Source organism: Pleurodeles waltl, chromosome 7 (genome assembly GCF_031143425.1).
Source record: "Pleurodeles waltl isolate 20211129_DDA chromosome 7, aPleWal1.hap1.20221129, whole genome shotgun sequence".
NCBI classification, from domain to species: Eukaryota; Metazoa; Chordata; class Amphibia; order Caudata; family Salamandridae; genus Pleurodeles; species Pleurodeles waltl.
Window position 1 is genome coordinate 130,976,213 of NC_090446.1, and position 17,154 is coordinate 130,993,366.

Genomic DNA, 17,154 nt, shown 5'->3' on the forward strand with positions numbered 1-17,154 from the left:
TGGCGTCTAGGGAGTGTCTTGTAAATCTCATCATTGGTCACTTCCGGAGGAGCATCCTTGTCTTCATTTGGGAATAAAAAGGAAGTTCAAACCACCTGGTGTGATCAGCAGGACGCACTTGACAGGCCATCAGGATTCTTAAATATTGCCTCTTCTGCATTCCAAGCTGATCCTTGTGGTCATTGAATGATTTCACACTTTTCACGCTGCTTCTCTGGAAGCTCTATCTTCAACAGTGAATGAGTCAATGAGTTTCCAGAACATAAAGTTTGCAGCTCTGGTTTTCCATGAAATCATTTACTGCATTATTTTAGTGAGAGGTTTGCTTCCCAATAAAGCCAACTAGTCCATAAAGACAAGAAGGCAACAAAATAAACAAGCATTGGCATGGCACTAGGTCTGGCCTTGGCTAATGTTGTGATGGATGTTTTTTGTACTGTAGGCATATGCTACAAAAATAAGAAAGAAAGGCCGCATTCTGTATTCTGTGCCAGCCATGTGCTTGCAACAAAACTGTTAAATGAAAAAAAATAATCTTTGAATATAATTTTACTAGAACAGCAGTGGTACTTCAGAGCAGGCAGATGTACTTAAAACAGTTATAGAACCCCTTTTTACTTTAAATGCACTTTACAGGAAAAATGTTTCTTGTTGGTGCAAAGAAAAACTACTTGATTTTGATTTATTATAACCTGGAGATGTAGGTTAAACACACGAGGGTGGCTAAAACAATAAAAAGAAATATTAAGCATGGGAATAAAAAAAAGACTGGGAAAGTAAAGACTTGGCCCGCCAGCACTGCTCTTTACTATAGATATACAAATGTTAGGAGGAAAATGCCATCACTCACAGTGCATGAGAGACAAAGGCTGAAGTGAGCTGACCCCAATGCAAATCCTCTATGCTATGATGTGATGGACAGAAGCAACATGTGAATGGCAGCTGAGTATACCAATAGATGAAGAGGAAAGACTGAGTGGTGAAACAGCTAAGCCAGTCCTAAAAACAAACCTGGATATGGACAATGTGAGAGTTCTGGGATTTGTAATCAGGCAGAGAACTCTCCCTTGCATCCCATTGATAGAAATGTTGAGCTCAGTAATATAGCTGGACATGTAGGTGGCAAAGAGGATGACCCTTATGACTCTACTCCAAAATTCAGTGTTTGTTTGATGCACTACTCATGTCTGGGTATAAGTCTTGCTCCACAACAGAGCCGATTACACTACAAATACCAGAATTGATTTGTAATTTAATTATATAGCATTCTACATGCCTGACAAGGAGCTAAGGCTTGGGTGACCATACGTCCCCGATGTCCCCGGACAATCCAGGTTTTCAGTGAACTGCCCTGGTGTTCCGACACTTTTCTGCATTTTAAATACATGTTCCGGTTTTTCAGACACAGGTCAGGTAATTCAACAAAGCAGAATTGAAAGGTATGCTATCCTTTCACAGGCTCCGCGGAAGACTGAAAAATGAGTATTTATCTGTCAGACAGCACAGGACAAGATCGGATGGGCTGCATGCTCCCACCATCCACAGTTTTCTTATCAGTAATTTTATTGTAAATGTTGCAGTGATAATATTAATAATGGCATAGAAGATGTCATGATATAATGTAATATGTGAGGCGTGCATGGTGAGGGTGCGAGTTATAGTTACCTTAGGGCACAAGTTATAGTTGCTTTAAATAACTCTAATTATGTAACAGCTGAATGTCTATGGTTTTGTGCATGTAAATTCAGAACCTAACTAAAATGTTGCGCTAACGTTTCTTTTTTTCAATGTATTTCTAAGGTTTCTTTAAATACTAATTCCTAACTATAACGTCCCTGCAACCTTTGTTTTTTTAATGTGAATTTCTATATTTTTTTTTTTAAGGCAGTGGGGGGTTAACCTCAGGGCCTGGTACGCGGCTAGGCCGTGCGCCAAACGCCCTGCATGCATCCAGCCCCATGCCGTGCACAGCCAAATTAAACCCTATACAACGCACTGCTTTTGGCCGTGAGCGGCTGGGGTTGGTCTAAGGGCCTGCAGCCAACCCCCACATGCATCCAGCTCCATTGGCTAATTGGGGGGAACTCGGCTGAGTACAAGTCCCAAAATGGCTGCCAACTTATTAGCAGCCAGTCAGATATCAGCACTTGGACTGTCAGATCCACAGGGGCTCCACATCCCTAGATATCTATGTTTCTTTTTTCTTTAATATCCCAAAAACCACTTAACAGATTTACATCAAATAACAAAAAGGGCTCTCTCTGGACCAAGAGCTACCTTTCTGCCAAATTTGGTGTAATTCCGTCCAGTGATTCAGGCTGTAGTCGAATTCAAAATCTCCATGTGAAATTGCATGGGGGAAAGAGTTTTGGGACCCCCCCCATTTTTGGCCCCCAGTTGACGAACCTCCCCAAAAATTTCAAGACAGCAGTTGAACAGAGTGCTGTATTAATAATGAAAAGTTTGCGAATATTTGTCAAATGGCACCAACGTTATTGGCAAAACATAAAATGGTTTTCCTATGAAAACGAGGTCCTAACTATAACTACCTACTGGTGACCACCAGTAGGTAACGTAGATAGATAGATAGATAGATAGATAGATAGATAGATAGATAGATAGATAGATAGATAGATAGATAGATAGATAGCAAAACACAGGACAGGCCAGATATGGAAGTGAGGCTAACAGCTTTATTCCTACTTTTATTTCCGGCCTGCCACAGTTTTCAGTACTTAAAATCTGGTCACCATAGCCAAGGCACTTTTGGTGCATGGGGCACACGCTACTCTGTACATTTTGGGCTAAGCATGAAATATCAATGGGAAGAATTTGGCTCAAGGTTTTTGCAAGGATGCTCGCAACACCAAACAGGACATACACCAGCAGGTATGACACCCGGACTCCTCCATGGACACAGGGAGCAGACCATATCAGTCTGATAACTCAGCCATGCTAAACAGCAGCCATGCTAATGAACAACATGGCTAAAACACATTGACAAAGCCAATAGCTCTTGCATAGGCGAGACCTATTGGATTTCTCAATGCTTGTTGGATTGAGCAAATGATTACTTGTTGCTTTTGATTTAATGTATCAGTAGCACCTTGAATTACCTTTTCACTGTTGGCACAGTCACGCAGCAATACACAGGGAAGGCAGTAACCACTGCATGCAGTACGAGGTTTGGTGGGACCACAAGTGTGGGTCAGCATCTCAACTGCAGAGCTGAGGTTAGGCAGAGATTCTGAAGACCAGTTCTTTCTTTGAAGTTCCACTCTAGAGCCCAACATATTGCGTCTTGTCTCTTTAAAAACAACTTTCTGGGCCTCAATATGGTCTTGCATTTCAGCAGTAGCTCAGATCTCCTTACCAATGTCATAGGAATTACTTTTTTTAGGTGGCGTACACGAAAATCTGGAGTTCATTCAAGCCTCTTGGAAAACTGGTGGACCTCTTGCTTTCTACTGCAATTTCTATTATTACTTATAGCTGGAAATCTTCGGAGAGCATTACTCTCACACAGTGGTGGAATTCTGTATGTTATCATCATAGACTTGACAGCTAGAAGCTTGATTCAACAGGAACTTCCGTCAAACGTCATCAGCTATGATTGCCATTAAGTAACTATCTCTCATGCACTGCGAAGGAAATTGATTTTTCTCCTACTTTTTACAATGTCAATATATTTCCTGTTTTTCTTCATATATATATATATATATACTTATTTCATCTTACTTTCGCTGTAACAATTGTCTATCACCTTTTTTTCAACATTGCTATCAGTTGATTCCCTTTTCTATCCCTATAGCTCTTCTCCCTCTCCCTTTCTCTTTCTTTATTCAAACTTGGAGTCTTTGATTCTATATTGCTGTCTATGTTTAATATACATTTATAAGTACAATATTCTTTATTCATATGTATCCACAACTGCGTAGCTCTGTTCTGGCAACATTAAGTTAATGTTCTTGTATTTGGCTCAATAAAAAACGTCTTTTAAAAAAACACCTTTAGCTTCCAAAGGGTACTCAAACATGTTCAACAATCAGAGTCTCAATTTGCACCTTTTGGGGTAATATGTGTGATATCCTTGACATGCTTGGAAACTAAAGGCTCTGGAGGGGTGGGCATTACAGAACCTGATTGACAGTACGAGCACAAAACTGGAACGGCGCTTTAATGTGGCGTGGTACTAGCTACATCACACCTCCACTAGGTTATGTGTGCTAAATTCGTGTAACACTTTGCACTGCTCCAGAATAACCTCAAAGTGCAAAGGATAACTGGGCAAAGCAGATGAAAACTATAGGTTCAGGAGACAGGAAAGGAGGGGTCAAGGTACAGGGCACGAGGAAGGGATCGGTCTAACCTAAAATGATGATATGTCCCCAGAGGAAGCTATAGCGCCTGCTGGTAGTTAATACAGATATCTTGTGCAGTAGGCGCTGTCTGCCTCTTCATCTGTCCTTTACGGAGCGCCAGCGTGGCAATGAAGAGGTTAAGAAAAGGGTGTGAAGCGATGCTCAGAGCATGGGCCAGAAGCCGTTATACACTGCCTGCAGCTGAGACCGATGAAAATGTTTATTTTTCGGCAATAATTTAACGATAACATAATGTCACGACGTGCAGGCGGTGTTTTTGCTTACATACCTCTCTGACAGAGGAAGGCACCTGTCGGATATTTCGTCCATTGCCTGTAACCTGTGCACGGACCCACGTGTTTTTTCCTCTTGGGAGCCGAAGCGGGGTTGCCAAATGCTGCGTTGCTGAAAAAACGCTGCCTGGACTTGATTCCCCCTCACGCCCCTTCCTTCCACCACCCTGGGTCTCGCGTCCCTTTAACTCACTTTCGAAGGCTCCTTTCATATCTTTTATTTCCCCTCGGTCTCTTTTTTCCCATTTTGCACTTAATTTTTCTCCACCCTTTCTTTATATCCCTTACTATGGGTCAAAGTCTGGTGCTGAAAAATAAATCCCGGGTGCCCACCACCGGCTCAAATTAAGCAAGCACTTAAAACGAGGCCAGATTATTCCTCAGGCCCCACTTGACAAACGACATCATATTCAGCTCTCGGATAAACAGACCGCCCACGAGTCCACTGTGACAGTGCCTCGTGTTACACAGGTGCACACAGTGTTGTGCGGTGAATTAATATATCCTGTTCTATACACACATTTATACACGCGGACCTGTGGGGAGGGTGGGCCTTAGATGTCAGGGGGTGCAGGGAGGGCTCCTTGCAGTACTCAGCCCCTCCCAGTATTTATATACACAGCCCCCTGTGTCCTCTCGTCAGAGATCACGGCTGAGGCAACAGCTGCAGGCTGCAAAGCATAAACAGCTGGGGGAGGGAGCGTTAGCACTTGGGGCCACCTCTACAGAGCCCGCGGCCAGGAAAGAGCAACATTCACGCGGGGAAGGCGGCTTCTGCAGCAGCCTCGACTTCCCGACCTCGCCCTCGGCTCGAAGGCGTGGAGTGCACCCCACGGCCCGGAACCACGGAAGGTGGACGCCCCAGTCCTCTTCGGTGCTCTTTCGAAGACAGCAGAACCTGTACTTGGGGCAAACACTTGAGGAGTCCTGCAGGGTCACTAGCTGGTTAGAGATTGTCTCCCAGTGCCAACTCTCTGGGAGCCCTGCAGAGAAGTGCCTGGCTTAGAACCTCGGGCCAAACTCCGCTGGTTGGGACATCTCACATCATCGATTGGTTGGGAACCCTGCGGCGACACCGACGTGAATCAACGCCGTCAGGCTGTGGAAACCCTCATCACCTCCAAGTGGTCGGCAGGCTGGTGGACCTACGTTTGAGGAACCCTGCATCGACCCAGTGGTCTTCAAACCCTACTTCAGGCCTCAACAGGTGGGGGGTTTGCATCAACCCCCACAGGTTGGGGAATCTTTACTACACACTAGCTGACTGGTGATCTAGGGGTGACCCTGCATGGTGAACCTTAGGAAACCATTGATTGGGTGACTTGCTAGTTGAGGATCCCTCCCTAATATTGACTCGAAGAAACCTACATCTACAAGGTTGGTTGAGAAAATCTACAGTCACCGGCTGGTAGGTGAACTCTGCGGCGAAGCCACCGCAAGCATGGCCTACACCATGCTTCGCCCCATTGCCACCCACCTCCTGTACCCTGATGTCAGCATGCTGTCGGAGGGCGACGAGGAGAATCGCAGTGAGAGCGACAACTCGGAACAGTCGTACGGCGAGAGCGCGGCCAAGCGGTGCAAGGTGGGCCGCAAGCCTGGCCAGGTGGTGGTGGTGAAGCAGAGGCAAGCGGCCAACGCCAGGGAGCGCGACCGGACCCAGAGCGTCAACACGGCCTTCACCGCCCTGCGGACCCTCATTCCCACCGAGCCGGTGGACCGCAAGCTGTCCAAGATCGAGACCCTCCGGCTGGCCTCCAGCTACATTGCGCACCTGGCCAATGTTCTGCTTTCGGGCGAGGGGTGTCAGGATGGGCAACCCTGCCTTGGGCCCTTCTACGGCGCCAAGGGGGACCAGCAGGGACGCCAGCCCCGCACCATCTGCACCTTCTGCCTCAGCAACCAGCGGAAAGCGGTGAGTTTTGGGCCCTGTGAATGGATGCCAGCAGTCTACGGTGCATGTTGGTGAGACTTCGGTGAGCGGCGAATATCTGCCTGCTGCAAGAAGGCCGCAGCCCTGACGATGACCCTCTCTGCTGGGCAGGGTTAGGGGAGGTGGCTGTCACTCATACACACAAGGGATGAGCAGGGGACACGTGGACAGTGAAAAGAGGTGAGGCACCCTAGATGGTATGGCTAGGCTGCGGCAGACGAATGGACAGTGCGGGGAACTAGGAACCCATGGACAGTGAGCAGAGTCTGAGCCCACAGACAGACAGTGAGGGGCTAGGGTTCCATGGACAGACAGTGTGAGGGGCTAGGGTCCCATGGACAGACGATGTGAGGGGCTAGGGTTCCATGGACAGACAGTGTGAGGGGCTAGGGTTCCATGGACAGACAGTGTGAGGGGCTAGGGTCCCATGGAAAGACAGGTACTAGGGTCCCATGGACAGACAATGTGAGGGGCTAGGATCCCATAGACAGTGTGAGGGCCGCATGGACAGACAGTGTGAGGGGCTAGGGTCCCATGGACAGTGTGAGGGGCTAGGGTCGCATAGAATGTAAGGGGCTAGGGTCTCATGGACAGTCTATGGGGCAGACAGTGAGGGGCTGGGTCTCTTGCACAGTGTCAGGGGCTGGGGTCCCGTGGACAGACAGTGTGAGGGGCTAGGATCCCATTGACTGCCAGGTTGAGGGGCTAGGGTCCCATGGACAGACAATGTGAGGGGCTAGGATCCCATAGACAGTGTGAGGGGGTAGGGTCGCATAGAATGTAAGGGGCTAGCGTCTCATGGACAGTCTATGGGGCAGACAGTGAGGGGCTGGGTCTCATGGACAGTGTGAGGGGCTGGAGTCCCATGTACAGTGTGAATGGGTAGGGCCGCATGGACAGGCAGTGTGAGGGGTTGGGGTCCCATGGGGCAGACAGTGTGAGGGGGTGGGGTCTCCTGGACAGTGTGAGGTACTGGGGCCCCATGGACAGACAATGTGAGGGGCTAGGGTCCAATGGACAGAGTGTGAGCGGCTAGTGTCTCAAAGACAGTGTAAGGGGCTAGGGTCCCATGCACGGACAGTGTGAGGTGATTAGGACATCTATATGGACAGTTTACTGAGCTGGGGCGCGTGGACCGTGAGAGGAGCTAGCGGCCTACAGACAAGGCCCATGGGCATGGTGTGAGGAGCTTGCGGTGCATGGGCAGAAGGTGTGAGGAGCATGGGCCGAAGAAGGTGAGAGGAACAGAGGCTGAAGGTGATAATAACAGGGATAGACAGACAGTCGGAGAACTTTAAGGCCCGTGCAAAGATGGTACAGGAGGCTTGAGACAAATGAAGAAGCAGTTCAGAGATAGGAGGTGGGCAGAAAAGTCAGGTAAGGAGTCCAAGGCCGATAGGAAGATTGACTGAGGAGTCTGGGGAGCAGGAGCCTCAGGTGTGATGGGCTTGGGGTCTATGGGCATACAGTGAGAACAGCTTGGGACGCGTCAATATGGGAACCACTGGGCACATAGGAATCCCTCGTGAAGAGCAACTCACGTGTGGACAGACAGTGCGAGGAGTTTGAGGGAGCAGGGATTAGTCTGTGTGAGGTTAGGCCCCCCGGGTAGACAGTGTGAGGAGTTTGAGGGGAGCAGGGATTAGCCTGTGTGAGGTTAGGGCCCACGGACAGACAGTGTAAGGGGCCGGAGGCCCCTGGACAGATAGTACGAGTGTGAGATTCATAAACAATGAAGAGCCGGGGGCTTATGGGTAGCCGTAGTTTCTTGGGCCTATGGGCGTCCAGCATGAGCAGTTTATGTCACATGACCTCTTCCCTCAGGCGTTGGATATACACATGCGCGTGACTTGGGCGCTTTATTCATCGATTGGAACGTGAATGGATAGATAGTGGAAGAAGCTTGAGGGATCATAGAAAGACTGTGTGAAAAGTTTAGAAATCACGACAGAAGGTGCGAGGAGCCCTCGGTCCTAGTATCTCCAGCCTGTTACATGTCGACGGCATTGAGCAGAGGTAGACCAGGCCATGCAAACTGTGACACTCACTAGAACGCATAAAACATCAATTTATTTGCAGAGAAAGTCGGGTCGCAGTTCCTCAAAGGACAGATTGACGCAATATTTACGGAGAACTGTACAGCCGAGCTCACATGGCCCGGGTCTGCAGTTTAGGGGTGGGGGTGCAGGTGCTGCAGCCCGGACACCGTGGCCCGCTCTTCCTTGGGCATGGAGTCAGGGTACAGTGTGAGTGGAGGAGGCAGATTCAAGGCGTACAAGGGATTAGGGGTTGATGCCCTGAGCTAATGTCTCATGACACGGGGTTTGCGAGGGGTGGGTTTAAGGGGTCTGCGGCGCATTAGAGCTGGAACGAAGATGGGTCCTCGGTGCAGGGGACAGGGTGCAGCAGGCAGTGCTTAATTTGTAAATAAAAACATGCCAGCGCCTAAAGCACTTCTCTTGAAACACGCAGCTGCTGCAGTTATAAGTGCGAGCAATGAATACAGAGGAAGCGTAATCCAAAAGCAATCTCTGTCCTCTTTAATCAATTTACAGGCACTCCCTAGCCCTTCAGCTCACTCTTGCAGCTTTCTGCTTTATTCCTTTGTTGTGATGCGTTTTGGTTTTCCCGTCTTCCGTCTTTCCCATATGTGCCTTTTGCTCGCAGTAAATGCTTGAATCAGAAAAATAAGTCTCAGCCTTCAAAAATAAGTGCCAGCGCCCCCCCCCCGCATCGGAAACCATCCCCTCAAATTAAGCAATGGCAGCAGAGTTTAATGGAGGTGGGGGGGGGGGGGGCGGAGGGCGTTCCCCGATATACTCTAGGCAGTGGCTTAGCACAAAAAGTATACATGCCATGCCAACAAACCATATTCAGGCGTGAGACTCCCGATTTTTGAAGGCAAAATGGCTTTATTTTGTCTGTCTCCTTTCTAAAATTGGCTATCCTCCATAGAAGTCAATCGGCGTAAGACATACTCCCGATTATGTTTTTAGACTACCCCTTCTTCTCTTCTAAACTTTTCGCATGTATGAAAAACTATATGGGGGGCTGCAAAATGGGCGGGGTGGGGAGGCTTCAGTTTGTTATTCACAGACCTTAGGTCTGAATGAGGGGCCTTCAATGGCGCCCCCTTGCGCCGCAGGGCCCCGGGGTATAGGCTCCTGCGTTACGCCTCTGCACAATGGTATGAGAGTTCTTGTAGCGGAAGTGACGCGGCGCGAACTGAGGGTACAGGCTGCTTTTCCTGTCCGGACCTCCAAGTGATGAGGCTAAAACACCCCGTGAGCCGCTTGGTACTCGATTTATAAAGAAAACCACAAAATACGACGCGGACCAGTCTTCAAGGGCCTTTCCTCAAACAACCCCTGGATGAACCTTCATGGTGAAAATAAGTGCAAAGGTGATAAGAGCTGCCTAGCCTAAAACACCTGCTCCACCAGAGACACGTCTAGAATTCCTGAGTGGGGGGAAGTAGTGTGAGCGCGTCCATGTGTACAGGTGAACATCGGCTATACATACAGGCGCGTACACGTGCAAATGGCATGGCAGTGTTCACAAGTGGAGGGCAGCCAGGGAAAGCAGTAAATGGACACCCGTGTGTACAGCGATCTAGTGTGGAAAGTGGCGAGGGTAGGTTTCCATTTACTGGCAGCGTGTGTGGAAAACCGTTTGCATGCTCATTTTACACAGATACATGTTAAACTGGCCTGTTCGCGCGTCTCTTGTGTCTCGGTATTTAGCTGTTTTCGCGTCATTCGTTCTCTCGCCCTAGTTAAGAGGGGGAAAGTCCCTCTGTTCAGACGGGTGGGTGTGCATTTAGGTAACCGTTAATGATGCGAGATTCACTTTCCAGAGAGAAGTTAGGTCTTTACACCTGTTCGGCGCAGAGTGAGACCCTCTCTGCGCGTGCGCGCATGGTTTTTTCTGGTGTGGTCCATTGGTGGCTCCGCAGCGTTCTGGTATGAGCGCGGGTTTTGTTTTGTTGTTAACGCCATCTTCAGAGGTCAGGCACCCAGGGTGGAGAGAATATGAAACCGCCCCCTCCCACGGCTGTAACAGTATGGACAAGGGCACAGAGCGATGTGGTGAGCACCGGTTGGTGGGGGTCCTAGGCTAGTCGAAAGACAGCCCTGGCCCGCAAAACAAAGGTGCACCAGTTAACAAGGAGCCTGCAGGCCTGCTCCCTTAGGAATGAGTACTCTACTGATGCGCACCTCCCTCTGACTGAGTCAGAAGCGGGTGCCAGCGGTGTAGGCAACTTTGTGGCAGAGCTTTAGAGGGGCCCAGTTAACCACGAGGGCATAACAGAGGGGCCACGGCTGCAGACATGAATTAGGATTTCTTGTCAGTAACCTGGTGCTGCAGTCTTGACACAAGATCGCCTGCTTACTGAGACCTCAGAGCGCGCCAAGGTCTGTTATTAATAGGATTGTGGGTCCATCACAGGAGAGCGCAGTGGGGTCCCTAAACCTGCAGCCCCAGCTTTGGCTCAGCCAGCACTCTGAAGTGAATGCACTAGAAGGCTCCACATACCTGTCCGTTTTCTCTTCTTGGATGGCGCCTGGCCAGCGGACAGTCACTCAGACCCTGACATCCGTTCTGTCTGGGCACCGCTAAGGCGGGATTGGATCAAGAGACCACAAAGGAGTGCTCTGTTTCTACCTTGGGTCATGTATAAAAAAGCTCTGGGAGACATGGAGGGAGGGAGGGTAGGCCGGACCTGGTTTTAGGACAGTCACTGAGGAGATAGTGACCCCGGAACCCGCAGGCCTGTCTTCAGTCAGTCGATTTGGAGCTAGTGAGGGCCCAGGCTTGGGTCAATCACTCAGACGACAGTGCTGAAAGTGGGCCTCCAGGCCTCTCTTCAGTCAGTCATTCAAGACACAGTGGTCTGAGTTGGGCCTGGCTCCTGCTGGCCTCTTATCAGTTACTCGGCCAGGGTCCCCCAGCACGCTCCTCTTAGCAATAGGAGGCCCGTCGGCTTGTATTGTTTCCGGCTCTTACCCCGGGCTCCCCTGGATTCTCCAAAACAGGAAAGGGAAGCCCGGAAGCCTGCTCCCGTTGATGCTTTGGTGAGTTCTCCAGAGAGCTGCCACCACTGCCCTAGGAAGGGAAACATTCCTGTTGTGCTTCCCCAAATCGTCATCGTGTGCCATTTCTGTACCCGAAAGATCATCCGCAACAACCAAAGTTTAGAGTGCGTTAAACTCAGCTCTGCGAGTAGGCCGCATCACCGCGAAATGAAACGCCTTTCCCACAGGCGGGAAACCCATCCTCGTCACTTCCTGTCTTTCAGCTATGAGAGTGAACGTGCCATATGAGGCTTCTTTAGCGTTGTGTCTTTCATACACATGGCCATTTGGTCGAAGTTTACGGCATTTCTTCATTACGTCAGTTCCGGATAGTAACAGTTACCCCAGGGTTGGCACTCCTGGCATTGCCCTGGCAGGGGGTTGGAATTAAATAAAATATCTATTTGCTGATGGGACAGGTTACTTCATAAATCTATTTGTCCTGTAAAAAAATCTACTTTTCCCTTTGGTGCCATGTAGGGTAGCAGAAGATTATGGCAGTAGTCTCTTAAAAGCTCTGATAATAGCCTCTCTGATTATGCCAGGGCTAATACTATAGAAGGGCTTAAATACTAGCAATTACCTTATTTTACCAACTTTCTAAAGATCTACATTCTGACGATGGAGGTGGCAGTAAGCATTAGCCCCATGGATCGAATGCCATTTTGAGACTGTGCAAACCTAATAACTTGCATGTTTTAACGTTTTTCACTAGCTCTTCTCTTATCTTTTCCCATACTGAGAAAGGTTGGAAATGACTTCTGACCAGGGTAAGAAGTTAAACTTTTTCCAGGGTTAGGAAAAAAAGTGGTTGGAGGAAAAGTGAACTTGTAAACGTCTAACAGATTATCGCATTAGCAAATCTACACATGCATACGCTTGTGATAAAATACAGTTAACAAATTTTTCTAGGCGTACTATTTCCTGGTCTACTTTTGTACATTCTTGTGAGTTCACAAAATACATAAATCTGCACTCTTGCAAAGACTTAAACTATGGGTGCACTTTAGTGACTTTGCTTAAGAATTGGTCTGGAAGTTCTTGTTTTTATTAAAATTCTCTTCCTCTGCATCTATCAGCTGGCTTCACTGAATGATCACAATCTGCGCTTTCACAAGGAGCATATTGGCACATAAAGTAGTTTTGTTCAGTGCCAAGAACTACTATAGCAATATGTGATTTTCTCAAGACCCCAAAATATTTTGTTTTTTGCCAATGTTTGTTACAATAGTGAGGGTCCAGTAGCTCCCACAACAATAACGTTTTACAAAAGCTATGTCAAAACAAGGCAAGCATTGACAAAACTAAAAGACTGACCACTAATGTTGGACCTATTGCCTTTGCGAATGCTTGTTAATTTTCATGTTCCAATATTCTTGTTGAAACTGGTTACAATGACTTTCCATTACCAATAATATTTTTTAAAATACTTGCATACATCAACTCGTACTAAATGATGCTTCAAAGAAATGGTGAATAAAATTTCACAGTAGTTTAGCAAAATCGTTTTTCTCCCTTAGTTGCAAGTTTTGTGAATATTTATTTTAAAAAACAGAATAAAACTTCTGCAAACATTTGCATCTAATCAGAGAGTATTCTGGGAGCATTATATATAGCCTCATATTGTTAAACTTTACAAACATGTGTACACATTTTTTTTTACTGGAACCACTACCAGTTGTGCAGTCTGAGCTTACAACATTTATTTGGAGCACTCACCCTAATAATAAAGACTTTGCATTAATAAACCATACATACAAGTTCAAACAGCTTTAACATATGGCCACACATATTAGCTCAACTGAAAACAATTCTCATCCCTGCTTAACAATGTGGCACTGTAAACTGTCAGCCAAAGGGTTTGTGCTGCAGGGGTTTGGGCCTACTTGTCCCATGGACAAAATAAACCTGAAAAGTTGTTGTCTTTGACTCCAAACAATATGTTCTGGGTGTCTGGCTATAGGAATCCCACACCCCTGCATTGGTACCAGCAGAGAAAAATGGCAGTTGGAGAAATGGGGATGGGTTCTGTTTACTTTCTGTAGTTTCCACTCTTGCCTTCTCCTTCTCCCTCATCTTCAAATAGGGGGGCGTAGCGAGGATGTGGTTAGGATAAGGGGCCAACCTTGTGATGTTACTGGGAATCAGAGGGTGCATGATGTCACCTGCACTATGGGAGCCTGGTACACTAGTACATTACATGGGCTGGGGCATCATTGGAAAGTAGGGAAATACGTCACTGGCAGTGGAGCACCTGGCCACAAAGTTTGGATTGTAAAAATCCCCCTGGAAAGCATGTCCAGTACATCAAAACTTGTGAGCTGAAGGGTCTCTGCTTCTTGGGGTGTCAAGGCCAAAGCCAGGGCCAGGAAACCAAACACATCCCTTGCACAAATGCTCAAACCATCTCCACTTCCTTCCACTCCTCCCACTATCACTCTCATTCCATCCATTTTCTCTCCTTCTCATCTCTCACTTCTCCTTCACTGATCACTTTCTACCTTCTCCCTCCATCCCTTTTTCTCATTCTTGAAGTCTGCTCCAATTAATCTCGTGACAGAGGCACACATAGTGGCTCCGGACTTTCAAACTAGCTTTCAAGAGCTCCAGGGCCTCTGGAGAAAAGGCCAGTGGAACAAAAGGCTTGTCCGGCCTTGGCCAAAGCATCCCTATTAGCTTGTCAGGAGAGCATTTCACATTAATCATATGGTAAAGGAGACAGGGATGTAGGCCCAGGTGAGCTCAACTGATGGCATGAAAGGTGCTAATACCCAGCAGTAGTGGGTTCTGAAAGTGGTGGAATAGCTGCTATGTAAATCAGTGGAGAGGCTTCTGAGGCTAGAATGAAATTGGCCGTACCTCCCACTCATTTGAGTCATGCAGAACATGTGACAGATTTAACCTGATCCACTTTAGAGTGGCGTTCCCGATAAAATGCGTGTGGGAAAAAACACCACCGCCATGCCCTTGTGATAACTTTTCGAAACAAAGCACTTGCCACTTTATTTTATTTTGTAAACTTTATTCAGTTCCCAGGAAATCCTTTTTATTACCCATTCTGCGTAACTTGCACACTTCTTCCTACAAAGAAGGACTGACTGGCATTCAAAGCCTTTCATCCAAACAAATGGGCATTTCTATTCTTAGTTTTATTAAATCTGCTATCACCATTAGAAACCGATATGAACTGGTAATGTGACTATTTATTAAGAGAAATTATGCATTGTCTTATTACTACATTGTCTTATCATTATATCATTATATATGCTTTTATAAGTGCTCATTATCTTATACTGTTTTAGTAAGCTTGGGTGATAAGCTTAGATTTAATAGATTTGCTTTTTATGAATGCTATAAGTACTGTATTTTATGATGACTTTTATGTATGCATGTATACTTTTATGGCAAAACGCCGAATAAAGTTATTTTGACTGACTGACTGACTGACTCTTCTCGCCTCCTCTTGGAAGTCGGTCTTCTGAAATGTGGGTGAGGCTACAAGATGAGGTAATGCTTTGCAAATGGTGGTATGTGTTCTTCATGGAAATGCAGCACCTAACATTTCCTTCTTCTCTTCTAGGTGGCTCGGAAGGAGCACGGCGGTGGTGGCCTCAAGGTCAGAGGGTTGAACTCAATGCGTGTTCCTCAAAGATGATCTTTGGGATGCGATGAGTCCTAGAACACTGGCGTAACAGCTGGATGTCTGGACATGAGGAGAGGCATCAACAGGAAGTCAACATGAGAAGAACCATTTCTGTCAATCTCTTGTTGCACAGCTGGGGTGCACAAACTCACCCAGAGCTCCTTAAGATCACTTTAAGTGAGACTGAGGTGAAATTACTCGCCATGAGCCCTGCAAGGCAAGACTTGGCGAGACTCTTAAGACGCAAGAGAGCCTATGGCTCCTCTGTATCAGATCCTGCAGGACTGGCACACGAGAGCTCTCGCCAAACTTTTTAAGATTATACTCCGCTGGACTGGGGCATCAGGGTGTGTCCTCAGCCACCATTTCTTAGACTCTGCATGACTGGTACAAAGACGATAGCTTAGAGCTCTGTTGCATCACTCTTCATGAAGACTGTAAGGAGGAGCTCTGTAAGGTTACTGGCCCATCAACTACCTAGAAGATCCATAACTTTAAACAACAGCATGGTCTTCAAATTTCCTTAAAGCTCTGTAGGATTCTTTGAATAAGGTCAGTGCATGCAAGCTTACTTTAAGCTTTGTATGATCACCTTAAATAAGTCAGGGACAGTCACATTTATCTATAACTCTAGAGCATCCATGACAGTATTTTTTAGCAGGAGTGGGAAAAGCAGACATCTTGAGTCTGAAAGTTCACTCGGAACAAACCTTGAACAAACATGAATGTCTTGCTAAGAAAATTCACTTTTAGTAAGAATGGGACACAAAAAGTGGACCGAAAGACTGCAACGGCCGAGCTTGCATTGAGCTTTGTGAGGTGACTTTCAGCAATACTCTGGTGCAAGTGCTTGAACGGAGCACCATAAAATGCATTTCACGAACTCTATGACACACAAGCATGCCTGGAGCTTCGAAAGATAAGTTTCACAGATGGCATGATACACAAGTTTGCCTGGTGCTCTAAGGGATCATTATCATGGAGACGTGTTGCATAAATCAGGTGTATACTGGGATATGCACCTTAATCTGTAGTAACCTTAGGCCACAACTGAAATCTAGAATGAAAAGGTTTGTCTGGAGCACTTGTAGATTAAGCAAATAGGTTCAGTAGACCACATTCAGGTAGGCTTAGAGTGAACCAAGTCTACCGGCAAATGCTCCTGCACCCAAAGCCTTCCACTCTAATCACACGAAGTCTGCACAACAGCAGACAGACGCGACCACTTGACATCATTGGGCAGGAAAGTCTAGCAATTACAAATGTACATCACTGAACTGTATATATGATTCTAGTGTAATAGATATTAATGATAAAACAGAATATTGTAAGAGGTGTTTATTTTGTTACTTGTTTATTGTTTGAAAATAAAATTATTTTTTTCTGATCCTTTGGTATAATCATTTTCATTCTGTTCTTACATGTTTTAGAAGTTGTTGTGTAGCTCTGAAATATACAAGCAACATTGTCTACTTTTATTTTCGATTTTTGCTTTCAAAGTAAAAATGTACGACAATTTCAGTGTTTATTATCCACATTTTTATTGGTCTTGATTATCAACGGAGGTCCTGAGAGTCCCCAGGGCACTGATGGCCCCCCAAGTTGTGGAATAGGGCGAGTAAAGATTCAGCGGCTGATTCACAAAAGCATTTAGGATTACGGGACATAGTATTGTAGGAGTACTTTTTAATGTACTCTTACATGTCTTTGTAAATCAGCCTTGAGGCATCCAGCTCCCTATTAGCAAACGTGCAAAAGCACAGTTCGTCCTATTTATACTAATTGTATATGGATATTTCCTCAGTTTTCTCTTTTTATTCCCATTTTGGGTGTTTTCAGGCAGGCTTAC

General features: G+C 46.7%; 1 protein-coding gene across 1 annotated transcript; it reads left to right on the forward strand.

The window, feature by feature from the left end:
• Positions 1-5,306: 5,306 nt before the first annotated feature.
• TCF15 (transcription factor 15) lies at positions 5,307-16,692 on the forward strand. Its single transcript, XM_069243313.1, has 2 exons — positions 5,307-6,569; positions 15,243-16,692. Exons 1-2 carry the CDS (start codon positions 6,096-6,098, stop codon positions 15,315-15,317), a joined length of 549 nt encoding a protein of 182 aa, XP_069099414.1. The 5' UTR covers positions 5,307-6,095; the 3' UTR covers positions 15,318-16,692.
• The last annotated feature ends 462 nt before the right edge of the window (positions 16,693-17,154 follow it).

What these genes read in the sequence shown, in the direction of transcription:
- TCF15 (XM_069243313.1), top strand. Translation starts at nt 6,096, where the DNA reads ATGGCCTACACCATGCTTCGCCCCATTGCCACCCACCTCCTGTACCCT. An exon ending in TCAGCAACCAGCGGAAAGCG is followed by an intron (nt 6,570 to 15,242) that starts GTGAGTTTTGGG and finishes CTTCTCTTCTAG; the next exon opens with GTGGCTCGGAAGGAGCACGG.